We start from the raw sequence: 19,004 nt of genomic DNA, 5'->3' as shown, positions 1-19,004 counted from the left end.
AGCTGCAACATATACCCAGTACCCGGCCTCAAATATAAGATGATGTTACTCAGCTGCAACATATACCCAGTACCCGGCCTCAAATATAAGATGATGTTACTCAGGTGCAACATACACCCAGTACCCGGCCTCAAATATAAGATGATGTTACTCAAGTGCAACATATACCCAGTACCCGGCCCCAAATATAAGATGATGTTACTCAGCTGCAACATATACCCAGTACCCGGCCCCAAATATAAGATGATGTTACTCAAGTGCAACATATACCCAGTACCCGGCCTCAAATATAAGATGATGTTACTCAGCTGCAACATATACCCAGTACCCGGCCTCAAATATAAGATGATGTTACTCAAGTGCAACATATACCCAGTACCCGGCCTCAAATATAAGATGATGTTACTCAGGTGCAACATATACCCAGTACCCGGCCTCAAATATAAGATGATGTTACTCAGCTGCAACATATACCCAGTACCCGGCCTCAAATATAAGATGATGTTACTCAGGTGCAACATATACCCAGTACCCGGCCTCAAATATAAGATGATGTTACTCAGGTGCAACATATACCCAGTACCCGGCCTCAAATATAAGATGATGTTACTCAGCTGCAACATATACCCAGTACCCGGCCTCAAATATAAGATGATGTTACTCAGCTGCAACATATACCCAGTACCCGGCCCCAAATATAAGATGATGTTACTCAGCTGCAACATATACCCAGTACCCGGCCTCAAATATACGATGATGTTACTCAGCTGCAACATATACCCAGTACCCGGCCTCAAATATACGATGATGTTACTCAGCTGCAACATATACCCAGTACCCGGCCTCAAATATAAGATGATGTTACTCAGCTGCAACATATACCCAGTACCCGGCCCCAAATATAAGATGATGTTACTCAGGTGCAACATATACCCAGTACCCGGCCTCAAATATACGATGATGTTACTCAGGTGCAACATATACCCAGTACCCGGCCCCAAATATAAGATGATGTTACTCAGCTGCAACATATACCCAGTACCCGGCCCCAAATATACGATGATGTTACTCAGGTGCAACATATACCCAGTACCCGGCCTCAAATATAAGATGATGTTACTCAGCTGCAACATATACCCAGTACCCGGCCCCAAATATAAGATGATGTTACTCAGCTGCAACATATACCCAGTACCCGGCCTCAAATATAAGATGATGTTACTCAGCTGCAACATATACCCAGTACCCGGCCTCAAATATAAGATGATGTTACTCAGCTGCAACATATACCCAGTACCCGGCCTCAAATATAAGATGATGTTACTCAGGTGCAACATATACCCAGTACCCGGCCTCAAATATAAGATGATGTTACTCAGGTGTAACATATACCCAGTACCCGGCCCCAAATATACGATGATGTTACTCAGGTGCAACATATACCCAGTACCCGTCCCCAAATAGAAGATGATGTTACTCCGCTGCAACATATACCCAGTACCCGGCCTCAAATATAAGATGATGTTACTCAGCTGCAACATATACCCAGTACCCGGCCCCAAATATACGATGATGTTACTCAGGTGCAACATATACCCAGTACCCGGCCCCAAATATAAGATGATGTTACTCAGCTGCAACATATACCCAGTACCCGGCCCCAAATATAAGATGATGTTACTCAGGTGCAACATATACCCAGTACCCGGCCCCAAATATAAGATGATGTTACTCAGCTGCAACATATACCCAGTACCCGGCCTCAAATATACGATGATGTTACTCAGCTGTAACATATACCCAGTACCCGGCCCCAAATATACGATGATGTTACTCAGCTGCAACATATACCCAGTACCCGGCCTCAAATATAAGATGTTACTCAGCTGCAACATATACCCAGTACCCGGCCTCAAATATAAGATGATGTTACTCAGCTGCAACATATACCCAGTACCCGGCCTCAAATATAACATGATGTTACTCAGGTGCAACATATACCCAGTACCCGGCCTCAAATATAAGATGATGTTACTCAGCTGCAACATATACCCAGTACCCGGCCCCAAATATAAGATGATGTTACTCAGCTGCAACATATACCCAGTACCCGGCCCCAAATATAAGATGATGTTACTCAGCTGCAACATGTACCCAGTACCCGGCCTCAAATATACGATGATGTTACTCAGGTGCAACATATACCCAGTACCCGGCCTCAAATATACGATGATGTTACTCAGGTGCAACATATACCCAGTACCCGGCCCCAAATATAAGATGATGTTACTCAGGTGCAACATATACCCAGTACCCGGCCTCAAATATAAGATGATGTTACTCAGCTGCAACATATACCCAGTACCCGGCCCCAAATATAAGATGATGTTACTCAGCTGCAACATGTACCCAGTACCCGGCCTCAAATATACGATGATGTTACTCAGGTGCAACATATACCCAGTACCCGGCCTCAAATATACGATGATGTTACTCAGGTGCAACATATACCCAGTACCCGGCCCCAAATATAAAATGATGTTACTCAGGTGCAACATGTACCCAGTACCCGGCCTCAAATATAAGATGATGTTACTCAGGTGCAACATATACCCAGTACCCGGCCTCAAATATAAGATGATGTTACTCAGCTGCAACATGTACCCAGTACCCGGCCCCAAATATAAGATGATGTTACTCAGGTGCAACATGTACCCAGTACCCGGCCTCAAATATAACATGATGTTACTCAGGTGCAACATATACCCAGTACCCGGCCCCAAATATAAGATGATGTTACTCAGCTGCAACATGTACCCAGTACCCGGCCTCAAATATACGATGATGTTACTCAGGTGCAACATATACCCAGTACCCGGCCTCAAATATACGATGATGTTACTCAGCTGCAACATGTACCCAGTACCCGGCCCCAAATATAAGATGATGTTACTCAGGTGCAACATGTACCCAGTACCCGGCCTCAAATATAAGATGATGTTACTCAGGTGCAACATATACCCAGTACCCGGCCTCAAATATAAGATGATGTTACTCAGCTGCAACATGTACCCAGTACCCGGCCCCAAATATAAGATGATGTTACTCAGGTGCAACATGTACCCAGTACCCGGCCTCAAATATAAGATGATGTTACTCAGCTGCAACATATACCCAGTACCCGGCCTCAAATATAAGATGATGTTACTCAGGTGCAACATATACCCAGTACCCGGCCTCAAATATACGATGATGTTACTCAGGTGCAACATATACCCAGTACCCAGCCCCAAATATAAGATGATGTTACTCAGCTGCAACATATACCCAGTACCCGGCCCCAAATATAAGATGATGTTACTCAGGTGCAACATGTACCCAGTACCCGGCCTCAAATATAAGATGATGTTACTCAGCTGCAACATATACCCAGTACCCGGCCTCAAATATAAGATGATGTTACTCAGGTGCAACATATACCCAGTACCCGGCCTCAAATATACGATGATGTTACTCAGGTGCAACATATACCCAGTACCCAGCCCCAAATATAAGATGATGTTACTCAGCTGCAACATATACCCAGTACCCGGCCTCAAATATACGATGATGTTACTCAGGTGCAACATATACCCAGTACCCAGCCCCAAATATAAGATGATGTTACTCAGCTGCAACATATACCCAGTACCCGGCCCCAAATATAACATGATGTTACTCAGGTGCAACATATACCCAGTACCCGGCCCCAAATATAAGATGATGTTACTCAGCTGCAACATATACCCAGTACCCGGCCTCAAATATAAGATGATGTTACTCAGCTGCAACATATACCCAGTACCCGGCCTCAAATATAAGATGATGTTACTCAGGTACAACATATACCCAGTACCCGGCCTCAAATATAAGATGATGTTACTCAGCTGCAACATATACCCAGTACCCGGCCTCAAATATAAGATGATGTTACTCCGCTGCAACATATACCCAGTACCCGGCCTCAAATATAAGATGATGTTACTCAGCTGCAACATATACCCAGTACCCGGCCTCAAATATAACATGATGTTACTCAGCTGCAACATATACCCAGTACCCGGCCCCAAACATAAGATGATGTTACTCAGCTGCAACATATACCCAGTACCCGGCCTCAAATATAAGATGATGTTACTCAGCTGCAACATATACCCAGTACCCGGCCTCAAATATAAGATGATGTTACTCAGCTGCAACATATACCCAGTACCCGGCCTCAAATATAACATGATGTTACTCAGCTGCAACATATACCCAGTACCCGGCCTCAAATATAAGATGATGTTACTCAGGTGCAACATATACCCAGTACCCGGCCTCAAATATAACATGATGTTACTCAGCTGCAACATATACCCAGTACCCGGCCTCAAATATAAGATGATGTTACTCAGCTGCAACATGTACCCAGTACCCGGCCTCAAATATAACATGATGTTACTCAGCTGCAACATATACCCAGTACCCGGCCTCAAATATAAGATGATGTTACTCAGCTGCAACATATACCCAGTACCCGGCCTCAAATATAAGATGATGTTACTCAGGTGCAACATATACCCAGTACCCGGCCTCAAACATAAGATGATGTTACTCAGCTGCAACATATACCCAGTACCCGGCCTCAAATATAAGATGATGTTACTCAGCTGCAACATATACCCAGTACCCGGCCTCAAATATAAGATGATGTTACTCAGCTGCAACATATACCCAGTACCCGGCCTCAAATATAAGATGATGTTACTCAGGTGCAACATATACCCAGTACCCGGCCTCAAATATAACATGATGTTACTCAGCTGCAACATATACCCAGTACCCGGCCTCAAATATAAGATGATGTTACTCAGGTGCAACATATACCCAGTACCCGGCCTCAAATATAAGATGATGTTACTCAGGTGCAACATATACCCAGTACCCGGCCTCAAATATAACATGATGTTACTCAGCTGCAACATATACCCAGTACCCGGCCTCAAATATAAGATGATGTTACTCAGCTGCAACATATACCCAGTACCCGGCCTCAAATATAAGATGATGTTACTCAGCTGCAACATATACCCAGTACCCGGCCTCAAATATAAGATGATGTTACTCAGGTGCAACATATACCCAGTACCCGGCCTCAAACATAAGATGATGTTACTCAGCTGCAACATATACCCAGTACCCGGCCTCAAATATAAGATGATGTTACTCAGCTGCAACATATACCCAGTACCCGGCCTCAAATATAAGATGATGTTACTCAGCTGCAACATATACCCAGTACCCGGCCTCAAATATAAGATGATGTTACTCAGGTGCAACATATACCCAGTACCCGGCCTCAAATATACGATGATGTTACTCAGGTGCAACATATACCCAGTACCCGGCCCCAAATATAAGATGATGTTACTCAGCTGCAACATATACCCAGTACCCGGCCCCAAATATAAGATGATGTTACTCAGCTGCAACATATACCCAGTACCCGGCCTCAAATATAAGATGATGTTACTCAGGTGCAACATATACCCAGTACCCGGCCTCAAATATAAGATGATGTTACTCAGCTGCAACATATACCCAGTACCCGGCCTCAAATATAAGATGATGTTACTCAGGTGCAACATATACCCAGTACCCGGCCTCAAATATAAGATGATGTTACTCAAGTGCAACATATACCCAGTACCCGGCCTCAAATATAAGATGATGTTACTCAGGTGCAACATATACCCAGTACCCGGCCTCAAATATAAGATGATGTTACTCAGGTGCAACATATACCCAGTACCCGGCCCCAAATATAAGATGATGTTACTCAGCTGCAACATATACCCAGTACCCGGCCTCAAATATAAGATGATGTTACTCAGGTGCAACATATACCCAGTACCCGGCCTCAAATATAAGATGATGTTACTCAGGTGCAACATATACCCAGTACCCGGCCTCAAATATAAGATGATGTTACTCAGCTGCAACATATACCCAGTACCCGGCCTCAAATATAAGATGATGTTACTCAGGTGCAACATATACCCAGTACCCGGCCTCAAATATAAGATGATGTTACTCAGGTGCAACATATACCCAGTACCCGGCCTCAAATATAAGATGATGTTACTCAGCTGCAACATATACCCAGTACCCGGCCTCAAATATAAGATGATGTTACTCAGCTGCAACATATACCCAGTACCCGGCCTCAAATATAAGATGATGTTACTCAGGTGCAACATATACCCAGTACCCGGCCTCAAATATAAGATGATGTTACTCAGGTGCAACATATACCCAGTACCCGGCCTCAAATATAAGATGATGTTACTCAGCTGCAACATATACCCAGTACCCGGCCTCAAATAGAAGATGATGTTACTCAGGTGCAACATATACCCAGTACCCGGCCTCAAATATAAGATGATGTTACTCAGGTGCAACATATACCCAGTACCCGGCCTCAAATATAAGATGATGTTACTCAGCTGCAACATATACCCAGTACCCGGCCCCAAATATAAGATGATGTTACTCCGCTGCAACATATACCCAGTACCCGGCCTCAAATATAAGATGATGTTACTCCGCTGCAACATATACCCAGTACCCGGCCTCAAATATAAGATGATGTTACTCAGGTGCAACATATACCCAGTACCCGGCCTCAAATATAAGATGATGTTACTCAGGTGCAACATATACCCAGTACCCGGCCTCAAATATAAGATGATGTTACTCAGGTGCAACATATACCCAGTACCCGGCCTCAAATATAAGATGATGTTACTCAGCTGCAACATATACCCAGTACCCGGCCCCAAATATAAGATGATGTTACTCAGCTGCAACATATACCCAGTACCCGGCCTCAAATATAAGATGATGTTACTCAGGTGCAACATATACCCAGTACCCGGCCTCAAATATAAGATGATGTTACTCAGGTGCAACATATACCCAGTACCCGGCCTCAAATATAAGATGATGTTACTCAGGTGCAGATTCTTATTAAGCCGGGTGAAGTGATAACGCACAAAGTGACCGGCTAATAAATGTCATTTTTCAAACCCAGTCTGTAACTTAACATTTCCACATTGTGTGGTTAGTGCCCTTCATGTGGAAATGTTAGAGGATCTAATCGATTAGAAAATCAGTGATACTTTTCTCTATGAGCAAATCTTCAATTCAGATACATGCAAACTTCTAATGATGTCCAGCCAAAAAATACTACAACTTCGAGCAACAGATCACAATAGTGATCAACTCAGGGAGAGGGACCAAGAGTAACAGATGGGGGACAGGTGAGAACAGCAGCGATCAACTCATGGAGAGGGACCAAGAGTAACAGATGGGGACAGGTGAGAACAGCGATCAACTCATGGAGAGGGACCAATACTAACATATGGGGGACAGGTGAGAACAGTGATCAACTCAGGGAGAGGGACCAAGAGTAACAGATGGGGACAGATGAGAACAACAGTGATCAACTCAGGGAGAGGGACCAAGAGTAACAGATGGGGACAGATAAGAACAACAGTGATCAACTCATGGAGAGGGACCAAGAGTAACAGATGGGGACAGGTGAGAACAACAGCGATCAACTCATGGAGAGGGACCAATACTAACATATGGGGGACAGGTGAGAACAACAGTGATCAACTCAGGGAGAGGGACCAAGAGTAACAGATGGGGACAGATGAGAACAACAGTGATCAACTCATGGAGAGGGACCAAGAGTAACAGATGGGGGACAGATAAGAACAACAGCGATCAACTCATGGAGAGGGACCAAGAGTAACAGATGGGGACAGATGAGAACAACAGTGATCAACTCAGGGACAGGGACCAAGAGTAACAGATGGGGACAGGTGAGAACAACAGTGATCAACTCAGGGAGAGGGACCAAGAGTAACAGATGGGGGACAGATGAGAACATCAGCGACCAACTCAGGGAGAGGGACCAAGAGTAACAGATGGGGACAGATGAGAACAACAGTGATCAACTCAGGGACAGGGACCAAGTGTAACAGATGGGGACAGATGAGAACAACAGTGATCAACTCATGGAGAGGGACCAAGAGTAACAGATGGGGGACAGATAAGAACAACAGCGATCAACTCATGGAGAGGGACCAAGAGTAACAGATGGGGACAGGTGAGAACAACAGCGATCAACTCAGGGAGAGGGACCAAGAGTAACAGATGGGGGACAGATGAGAACCACAGCGATCAACTCAGGGAGAGGGACCAAGAGTAACAGATGGGGGACAGATGAGAACCACAGCGATCAACTCAGGGAGAGGGACCAAGAGTAACAGATGGGGGACAGATGAGAACAACAGCGATCAACTTAGGGAGAGGGACCAAGAGTAACAGATGGGGGACAGATGAGAACATCAGCGATCAACTCAGGGAGAGGGACCAAGAGTAACAGATGGGGACAGATGAGAACAACAGTGATCAACTCAGGGAGAGGGACCAAGAGTAACAGATGGGGACAAATGAGAACAACAGTGATCAACTCAGGGAGAGGGACCAAGAGTAACAGATGGGGGGGAAGATGAGAACAACAGCGATCAACTCAGGGAGAGGGACCAAGAGTAACAGATGGAGGACAGATGAGAACAACAGCGATCAACTCAGGGAGAGGGACCAAGAGTAACAGATGGGGGACGGATGAGAACAACATTGATCAACTCAGGGAGAGGGACAAAGAGTAACAGATGGGGACAGATGAGAACAACAGTGATCAACTCAGGGAGAGGGACCAAGAGTAACAGATGGGGGACAGATAAGAACAACAGTGATCAACTCAGGGAGAGGGACCAAGAGTAACAGATGGGAGGGCAGAGGAGCACAATAGGGATCACCTCAGGGAGAGGGACCAATAAGTAACAGATGGGGACAGGTGAGAACAACAGTGATCAACTCAGGGAGAGGGACCAAGAGTAACAGATGGGGACAGATGAGAACAACAGTGATCAACTCAGGGAGAGGGACCAAGAGTAACAGATGGGGGGGAAGATGAGAACAACAGCGATCAACTCAGGGAGAGGGACCAAGAGTAACAGATGGAGGACAGATGAGAACAACAGCGATCAACTCAGGGAGAGGGACCAATAGTAACAGATGGGGGGACAGAGGAGCACAATAGGGATCAACTCATGGAGAGGGACCAAGAGTAACAGATGGGGACAGATGAGAACAACAGTCATCACCTCAGGGAGAGGGACAAAGGGTTACAGATGAGGGGACAGAGGAGCACAATAGGGATCACCTCAGGGAGAGGGACAAAGGGTTACAGATAGGGGGAACGGGGGAGCACAATAGGGATCACCTCAGGGAGAGGGACAAAGGGTAACAGATGGGGTGAGCGCTGCTCTGCAATTCGGTCCATTTGTGAGTACCTGTATTGTGTGCAACCTGGTCTACCTGAACTGTATTTAGATACTACCAGGGACTGCACCGTTAACCACTTCTGTTGTTTCGTATGTCTGGTTGTTACTCATCTCCAATAGCAACCTTGTCTTGGTAGACCCAATCCACTGAGGAAAGATGGCTGTTATTGGTGAAGGTTCAGTTAGCATGAGGCTAGAAGACCACTGTGTAAGTGTAACAGCATCCCCTTGTACCATCTGATGGCAATCATAATAACAACATGTTTTAGCTCCATCCGCTCACGCCATCTTTACTCAGCCGCTGCCAAGTGGAGCCTTTATATCAGCAGACATCTCCTGAAAAGCGCTGGTTACTTCCGACCAGAACAGGCCAGCTGATAGATGAGGACTGAGCAAAGAGCTGAAGAAAGTACCCCACTGTAGTCTATCCCAACATACCGGTGAACAGCCTTGACCACTGGTAACATAAAAGACCACCAGGTGTTGTGCATTAGGCCCATAGGTGCACCATTAGGTGGTTAGAGGGTCCATGTCACAAATAAAAGGGACCAGGCATTAGGACCAGGTGACTGCGAACCCTATGGTAGGCATTCAATAGCCTGAGCCCCAGTCCAACTTCGTATCAGACAGGTAAGGAAGGCACCTACTGTGTGGCATAACGTGTATAAGGGGCCATACTGTGTGGCATAGCGTGTATAAGGGGCCATACTGTGTGGCATAAGGGGTCATACAGTGTGGCATAACGTGTATAAGGAGCCATATAGTGCGGCATAACGTGTATAAGGGACCATACTGTGTGGGCATAATGTGTATAAGGGGCCATACTGTGTGGCATAACGTGTATAAGGGGCCATACTGTGTGGCATAACGTGTATAAGGGGCCATACAGTGCGGCATAACGTGTATAAGGGGCCATACAGTGCGGCATAATGTGTATAAGGGGCCATATTGTGTGGCATAACGTGTATAAGGGGCCATACTGTGTGTCATACCGTGTACAAGGGGCCATAATGTGTGGCATAATGTGAATAAGGGGCCATACAGTGTGGGCATAATGTGAATCAGTGCTATTGTGTGGGCCCCACCACTTCCCTGTAAAAAACCTATAAGAGCAGCACTGTCCCTCTAGTCATACCCACTAGACGCTCTCTAACACCAAGTCCCATAGACTATTACTTACCTTTTCTGGCTTGCCAATGGTATACACAGTGCACTGCTGATAAATTCACTGTAAAGCAAAGTGTAGGACAGCGTTAGAAACATGAGAGAACAAATAGGAGGGTAAATCTGCACTCCACCCTATTAAACCCTTATGTATGGGTATTTAAATCCACCTTGTTTTAAATTCTATCAGGTGGGGGTGATATAGTTACAACCATTGATGTGTACAAGAAAAGAAGGAGAGGAAAAGCGGTTGCGTAATTCGATGCACACCTGTTTTTGTCGCACTTTTAATAATCGGTACTTATGTAGTATCTGGGCGTCCGATTTTAAGATCGGGTCGGAAAATTGCTTTGAAATTGCATGCAAGATCGCATGCGATGCGATTTTTCATAGGATTCAATGTTAACAAGGTCCTGTTCATTTCCCCACTATCCAAGTGGGCATAGAGTTGATTTTATATAGCGTGGCAAGCGCAGCGAGCCACCGAGCCGAAGCGTGGCGAGTGCAGCGAGCCCCGCGAGAGGGCGCGGATTAATTAAAATGTTTTCCGTGTCCGCTCGCCTCGCTGCGTTCGCCACGCTATATAAATTCAACTGTATGCCCACTTGGATAGTGGGAAAATGAACAGGACCTTGTTAACATTGAATCCTATGCAAAATCGCATCGCATGCGATCTCGCATGCAATTTCGATGCGATTCGATTCGATTTTGCCGAAAATCTCGTTGAATCGCATCTGATTGTATGCCTTAAGGCAGGGGTGTCCAAACTTTTTGCGACGAGGGCCAGATTTGGGGAGGTGAAAATGTGGGGGGCCGACCATTCAGCCTGACATTTTTTGCATTATTAATTACATCAGAATGGTCCCCCACTCTGCCCCCATTCACTCTATGTCCCCCAGCCTGCCCCTTCACTGTATTTCCCCCAGCCTGCCCCCATTCACTGTATGTCCCCCAGCATGCTCCTCCTTCACTATATGTCCCCCATTCACTGTATGTTCCCCACTCTGCACCCATTCACTCTGTCCCCCAACCTGCCCCCCCTTTTTTTAATGTCCATCAGTGCCTCCATTCATTGTATGTACCCAAGCCTGACCCTCCTTCACTGTATGACCCCCATTCACTATGTACTCCACTCTGCCCCCATTCACTGTATGTCTCCCAGTCTGACCCTCCTTTACTGTATGTCCCCCACTCTGCCCCCTCCCTTCTCTGTATGTTTCCCAGCCCCTTGTGTGAGCCAGAGAAAGGAGAGGCAAAGCAGGCACTGCAAGGACAGGATATGCTTGGGCTCCCGCTGCTGTCCTCCTCCACTCTGCATGTTACAGGAACAAGCTTCCCCCGTGCTGCACCCCCTCCCCAAACACTGCTGTCACTGTGATTGTGGAGTAGGGTGATATACGATTGCAGCAGCAGGGGTAGGACGCCAAACACATCTGACTGTGGCGGCCGGCACCTCCTCACTGCAGCAGACAGCAAGGTAAAGGTGCGCTCGCCAGGGCCCCACCTTTAGTGTCCTGTGCTGTGCTTCCCACATCTGATGCTCTGCCCGCTTCCAGCTGGAGGCTGCGGGCCGCTTTAAATGACAGCACGGGCCGTAATTGGCCCCCGGGCCTGACTTTGGGCATGCCTGCCTTAAGGTAAGGCATACAATCACAAAATCGGGCACCCAGATACTACATAAGTACCAAATAATCAATTTTGGTGTTTAATAAAGTTTTATTAAAAAAGGTCCCTTCGTTTTTCTTTTATTCACAGAAACTCCGGGTCATTAAACAGTTAGACATGGTGAAATAAAGAATTAAAAGGACATACTGATATCACATAGAACATATATTGTGTAGGGATAGCTTTGGAAAAGATTGTGAAAAAGTGGTTTATTAAAACTTACAGAACCTGTGTTTTCCCTGAATATGATCCAGATGTGAGAAGAAGCTATAATTGATTGTATTGCTGTTCTACAGCTTTTATAGCTTCTCCGATTGGATATTGAGCTTTCAGGCTATATTACCAATTGGTAGCTCTTTTGTCTGGTACAAATCCCAGACTACTCACATCTATGGAGTGTGTATCAGGTTGTTACAGTCTAGGCCAGTGGTCGCCAACCAGCGATCCGGGTGCCTCGACCACTCTGCCGCCGCTCCATTATCCGCCGCAGCAGCTTCCCTTTTCCCTGAGGGGAGGAGAGTGCATTGCGCGTCTCTCCTACCCCTCACTGTGCCGTCCGCCAATCAGACCTCGCGGGCCGGGAGCCAATCAGCAGCCGGCCCGCGAGCTTTAATTGTCGGACAGCCCAGGCAAAAGGAAGTGAGAGGAAGGAGAGACGCTCGGTGCGCGTCTCTTCTCCCCCCTGAGAAGATAAGCAGCAGCGGCGGCCCGGACCTCGATGAGGCACACAACTTCCCTAATCTCCCCCCCCCCCCCCCCCCTGAGAAAGGAAGACGTGGCGGTGACCCCAGACATTGGTGAGGCACAAAACTTCCCTCCTCTCCTTCCCCTTGAGAATGGAAGAAGCAGCAGCGGCGGCGGCGACCACAGACCCAGGACATTGGTGAGGCACACAACTTCCCTCCTCTCCTTCCCCTTGAGAATGGAAGAAGCAGCAGCGGCGGCGACCACAGACCCAGGACATTGGTGAGGCACACAACTTCCCTCCTCTCCTTCCCCTTGAGAAGGGAAGCAGCAGCAGCGGCGACCACAGACCCAGGACATTGGTGAGGCACACAACTTCCCTCCTCTCCTTCCCCTTGAGAAGGGAAGCAGCAGCAGCGGCGACCACAGACCCAGGACATTGGTGAGGCACACAACTTCCGTGCCCACTTGCTCGCCCAGTGCTGATCACTGCTCCTAATGTTGACAAATTCTGGCTGCATAAACTCCCCCCCACTGAGCCAGGAAGAGGGAAATTGACCATCACGTCTGATTCACAGATAGAAGCCAGTGTATTTTTAGTTACTTGATTGCTGTGTGAGCTATTTGTGTGTTTTCTTTCCCCGTACAGGTCAATGTGTCTGTGTTTTTGCCCATGGGATACTAATGGCATGGCAGTTTTAAACTCTTGTTTGGTGTGTAGGTAACAATTATTCACAAAACGAAAATTGTTTTAATGATAATTTCAAAGGTGCTCTGATAAGTTTACATTCAGTTTTGGCCTGGTTTTACTATTTATTAGGAAAAGGTATAATTGCTGTCATTCTGCAATTTTTCCATACTAAAGGTATGAGGAGTTCCACGATAGTAGGTAGTGTCGCCTAATTTTGGGGGCGTGCCTTTGGCACGCGCAGTTGTCCCTTCTCCTCTGCCTCCAGTGTTGGGAGGTAGGTATGCGGCATATTGGACTTGCAGTGTGTGGCATAATGTGTAGTGTTCACTCTAGGAGTGACACCGGGCAGGGTGCTGGGGGGCGGACCGGGCACACTGACGTCACAGCTGGGGGCGTGCCCGGGCCGCCGCATCGCCAGAGGAGGCGTGCCCGGGCCGACGCGTCGCCAGAGGAGGCGTGCCCGGGCCGCCGCGTCGCCAGAGGAGGCGTGCCCGGGCCGCCGCGTCGCCAGAGGAGGCGTGCCCGGGCTTCCTCCGTAGTCCGTGAGCTGCCGGGGAAGCCTAGCGCCGCAGAGATTGCGGTGCCTGGAGCTTCCCCGGGCACAACATTAGCCAGGCAGCAGGCTATTTTAGCGGGGCGCTGCTGGAGGGGCAGGGCGCATTTTGCCCTTTAGAAATCGGGCAGGGCGCAGCTCCCCGCTAAAACAGCCTAGCGGGAACACTAAATGTGTCAGGGGCATTACAGTGTGTGGCATAATGTGTAAAGGGCATTATTTGGTTATTACACTGATTTTTTTATTTTAGTAGCTCTTGGGGTGGTTTATTTTTCCGCGAGTAGCTCACGCCCCAAAAAATGTTGGAGACCACTGGTCTAGGTGTTAAATTCTTCCAGTGGGAATTCTTTCTTATTTCAGTGGGTGTGGACACTCTGGTGTTTTATTGGGAGGGGGGGGCCTTAATTTCTGCCCTTATCACCCCTAATGGCGTCCGTATTCCCAACTCACTCTCCCTTTAATGGGGGGGTATTAGTAGGTGTTAATTCCCCTGGAGATTTTAGTATATTATTCAAGTTTTATTTAAATGTTTTATACTTCAGCAGACAATCTTGGGAATCGATTCGGCGGTCATCTGGTCTTTTTCTGCCAATCACATGTAAGATCTATTCACCACCTCTCTGGGCACCCTCATCAGCTCCTATGGTTTTCATTACCACCTTTATGCTGATGATACCCTAATCTATCTCTCCTCCCCCGACTTATCCCCATCACTCCTGTCCAAGGTCTCCGAATGCCTCACGGCCATTTCAGCCTGGATGACCCAACGCTTCCTGAAACTAAACATGGCTAAAACTGAACTTCTAATCTTCCATCCCCCGAACATCCCCTCTTCTCCCACTATCTCCATCAGCATTGGTGAAACCGAGATCACCTCCACCGACCAAACGCGCTGCCTCGGTGTCATCATTGACTCCTCCCTCTCTTTCACCCCCCACATTCGTGCTCTCTCACAGTCTTGCCGCTTTCACCTACGCAACAGCTCACGCATCAGACCATTCCTCTCCACTGACGCGACCAAAACTCTCATTCACTCTCTTGTCATCTCCCGCCTTGACTACTGCAACATCCTTCTCTCTGGGCTACCTCTCACCCGCCTCGCACCTCTCCAATCTATTCTTAACGCTGCTGCTAGGCTCATCTTCCTCTCCCGCCGCTCTACCTCCGCCTCCCCCCTCTGTCTATCTCTTCACTGGCTCCCCATTCCTTTCCGAGTTCTCTTTAAACTCCTCACCACCACCTACAAGGCTCTCTCCTCCTCCACAGCTCCCTACCTCTCTTCACTGATCTCTATCCACACTCCCTCCCGTCCTCTTCGCTCCATCGCTGACCGCCGACTGACCTCTCACCTAATCCCCTCCTCCCACTCCCGTGTCCAAGATTTCTCTCGCGCTGCCCCCCTGCACTGGAACAACCTCCCGCCACCCATCAGGCTTTCTGATTCCCTTACCTCCTTCAAGCGCTCCCTCAAAACCCACTTTTTTCGACTAGCCTATCCCTCCTCCTAACCTCTTTTGATCCTCCTATCCTGCCTCCGTTCCCCTCCGTTCCTACTTATCCTATTGTATTTCGTTCGTCCACCCACCTATTTTTAGTATGTTAACTCTTATGAGTAGGGTCCTCCTGCCTCACGTACTCACCCTACCTCATTACCTCACCTGTGCTCCTGTCCTGTTCTTCCCTTCCTCTACTTCATCTTCAGTCTCCTTGACAATTTTGACACCTACTTCTGAACTGATGCTGATTTTATTTCTACCAGCTATACCCCTATTCATACTGTATTTGATCAACACACCCTGTACGTTACCTTGTCATTTGTTTTTTTTGTTTGCTATGTACAGCGCTGCGGACACTTTGCGGCGCCTTATAAATAAACGTACTACTACTACTACTCCTCCTCCTTTATACTGTTCCGCGCTTTGATGTTATTATTGCACACTGGTTCTGTGGTGTTATGAAATCGATATTTTAATACTATAAATTGTGTTTTTTCATTTTTAATAAAAAATCATTCATATTAAACACAATTTATAGTATTAAAATATCGATTTCATAACACCACAGAAGCAGTGTGCAATAATAACATCAAAGCGCGGAACAGTATAAAGGAGGAGAAAGAACCCTTGAATAGATCTTACATGTGATTGGCAGAAAAAGACCAGATGACCGCCGAATCGATTCCCAAGATTGTCTGCTGAAGTATAAAACATTTAAATAAAACTTGAATAATATACTAAAATCTCCAGGGGAATTAACACCTACTAATACCCCCCCCCCCCCCACTAAAGGGAGAGTGAGTTGGGAATACGGACGCCATTAGGGGTGATAAGGGCAGAAATTAAGGCCCCCCCTCCCAATAAAACACCAGAGTGTCCACACCCACTGGAAATAAGAAAGAATTCCCACTGGAAGAATTTAACACCTAGACTGTAACAACCTGATACACACTCCATAGATGTGAGTAGTCTGGGATTTGTACCAGACAAAAGAGCTACCAATTGGTAATATAGCCTGAAAGCTCAATCTCCAATCGGAGAAGCTATAAAAGCTGTAGAACAGCAATACAATCAATTATAGCTTCTTCTCACATCTGGATCATATTCAGGGAAAACACAGGTTCTGTAAGTTTTAATAAACCACTTTTTCACAATCTTTTCCAAAGCTATCCCTACACAATATATGTTCTATGTGATATCAGTATGTCCTTTTAATTCTTTATTTCACAATGTCTAACTGTTTAATGACCCGGAGTTTCTGTGAATAAAAGAAAAACAAAGGGACCTTTTTTAATAAAACTTTATTAAACACCAAAATTGATTATTAAAGTGCGACAAGAACAGGTGTGCATCGAATTACGCAACCGCTTTTCCTCTCCTTTTCTTATACAGCATTAGAAACAACATCAGCTGAGAACAACCAACAATTCTGCATGCCAGGTAATTACAAACATACAAGACAATCTGAGGCACTGACTTTATATTAATGAGGATGAATAGTGCACTGTATGTGTCCTCTATAAGCCCTCAATGCACCCTGTATGTGCCCTGTACAGGGTCACTGAGAGCAGCTGTGCCTTCCCCTGCACTATCCTTACCCCCAGTGCTCTTGTCTCCCCCCCCCCCCCCCCCCCGTGTGACACTGGCTCCTCCCCCATCTGCTGGGTACAGGGTCACTGAGAGCTGCTGTGCCTTCCCCTGCCCTGTACTTACCCCGGAGGTCCTGTCTCCCCCTCAGTGACACTGGCTGCTCCCCCAAACACTGGGTACAGGGTCACTGAGAGCTGCTGTGCCTCCCCCTGCACTATCCTTACCCCCAGTGCTCCTATCTCCCCCTCAGTGACACTGGCTGCTCCCCCATACGCTGGGTACAGGGTCACTGAGAGCTGCTGCGCCCCCCCCCCCCCCTGCACTATCCTAACCCCCAGTGCTCCTATCTCCCCCTCAGTGACACTGGCTGCTTCCCCATACGCTGGGTACAGGGTCACTGAGAGCTGCTGTACCTCCCCCTGCACTGTCCTTACCCCCAGTACTCCTGTCTCCCCTCAGTGACACTGGCTGCTCCCCCATATGCTGGGAACAGGGTCACTGAGAGCTGCTGTGCTTTCCCCTGCCCTATACTTACCCCCGGTGCTCCTTGTCTCCCCTCAGTGACACTGGCTGCTCCCCCATATGCTAGGTACAGGGTAACCTGAGAGCTGCTGTGCCTTCCCCTGCACTATCCTTACCCCCAGTGCTCCTGTCTCCCCCTCAGTGACACTGGCTGCTCCCCCATACACTGGATACAGGGTCACTGAGAGCTACTGTGTCTCCCCCTGCACTATCCTTACCCCCAGTGCTCCTGTCTCCCCCTCAGTGACACTGGCTGCTCCCCCATACGCTGGGTACAGGGTCACTGAGAGCTGCTGTGCCTTCCCCTGCCCTGTACTTACCCCCAGTGCTTCTGTCTCCCCCTCAGTGACACTGGCTGCTCTCCCATATGCTGGGTACAAGGTCACTGAGAGCTGCTGTACCTCCCCCTGCACTGTCCTGACCAACAGTACTCCTGTCTCCCCTCAGTGACACTGGCTGCTCCCCCATATGCTGGGAACAGGGTCACTGAGAGCTGCTGTGCTTTCCCCTGCCCTATACTTACCCCCGGTGCTCCTGTCTCCCCTCAGTGACACTGGCTGCTCCCCCATATGCTAGGTACAGGGTAACCTGAGAGCTGCTGTGCCTTCCCCTGCACTATCCTTACCCCCAGTGCTCCTGTCTCCCCCTCAGTGACACTGGCTGCTCCCCCATACGCTGGGTACAGGGTCACTGAGAGCTGCTGTGCCTCCTATGAACTACCCTTACCCCCAGTACTCCTGTCTCCCCCTCAGTGACACTGGCTGCTCCCCCATACGCTGGGTACAGGGTCACAGAGCTGCTGTGCCTCCTATGAACTATCCTTACCCCCAGTGCTCCTGTCTCCCCTCAGTGACACTGGCTGCTCCCCCATACACTGGGTACAGGGTCACTGAGAGCTGCTGTGCCCTCCCCTGCACTGTCCTTACCCCCAGTACTCCTGTCTCCCCCTCAGTAACACTGGCTGCTCCCCCATACGCTGGGTACAGGGTCACTGAGAGTTGCTGTACTTCCCCCTGCACTATCCTTACCCCCAGTAATCCTGTCTCCCCCTCAGTGACACTGGCTGCTCCCCCATACACTGGGTACAGGGTCACTGAGAGCTGCTGTACCTCCCCCTGCACTGTCCTTACCCCCAGTACTCCTGTCTCCCCTCAGTGACACTGGCTGCTCCCCCATATGCTGGGAACAGGGTCACTGAG

General features: G+C 47.9%; 1 protein-coding gene across 2 annotated transcripts in view; it reads right to left on the bottom strand.

The window, feature by feature from the left end:
- RAB3GAP2 (RAB3 GTPase activating non-catalytic protein subunit 2) overlaps positions 1-19,004 on the bottom strand; it is a 270,922-nt gene that overhangs the window by 207,758 nt on the left and 44,160 nt on the right. For both annotated transcript variants that reach the window (XM_083175131.1, XM_083175132.1), the window contains exon 5: positions 10,621-10,668. In XM_083175131.1, coding sequence (XP_083031257.1) covers positions 10,621-10,668 — 48 coding nt within the window. The remainder of the gene's footprint in view (positions 1-10,620; positions 10,669-19,004) is intronic.

This window comes from Crinia signifera, chromosome 3 (genome assembly GCF_055691185.1).
Source record: "Crinia signifera chromosome 3, ASM5569118v1, whole genome shotgun sequence".
Classification (NCBI taxonomy): Eukaryota; Metazoa; Chordata; class Amphibia; order Anura; family Myobatrachidae; genus Crinia; species Crinia signifera.
The sequence above is the reverse complement of the archived record's forward strand: the minus strand, read 5'-3'. Positions and strand labels throughout refer to the sequence as shown.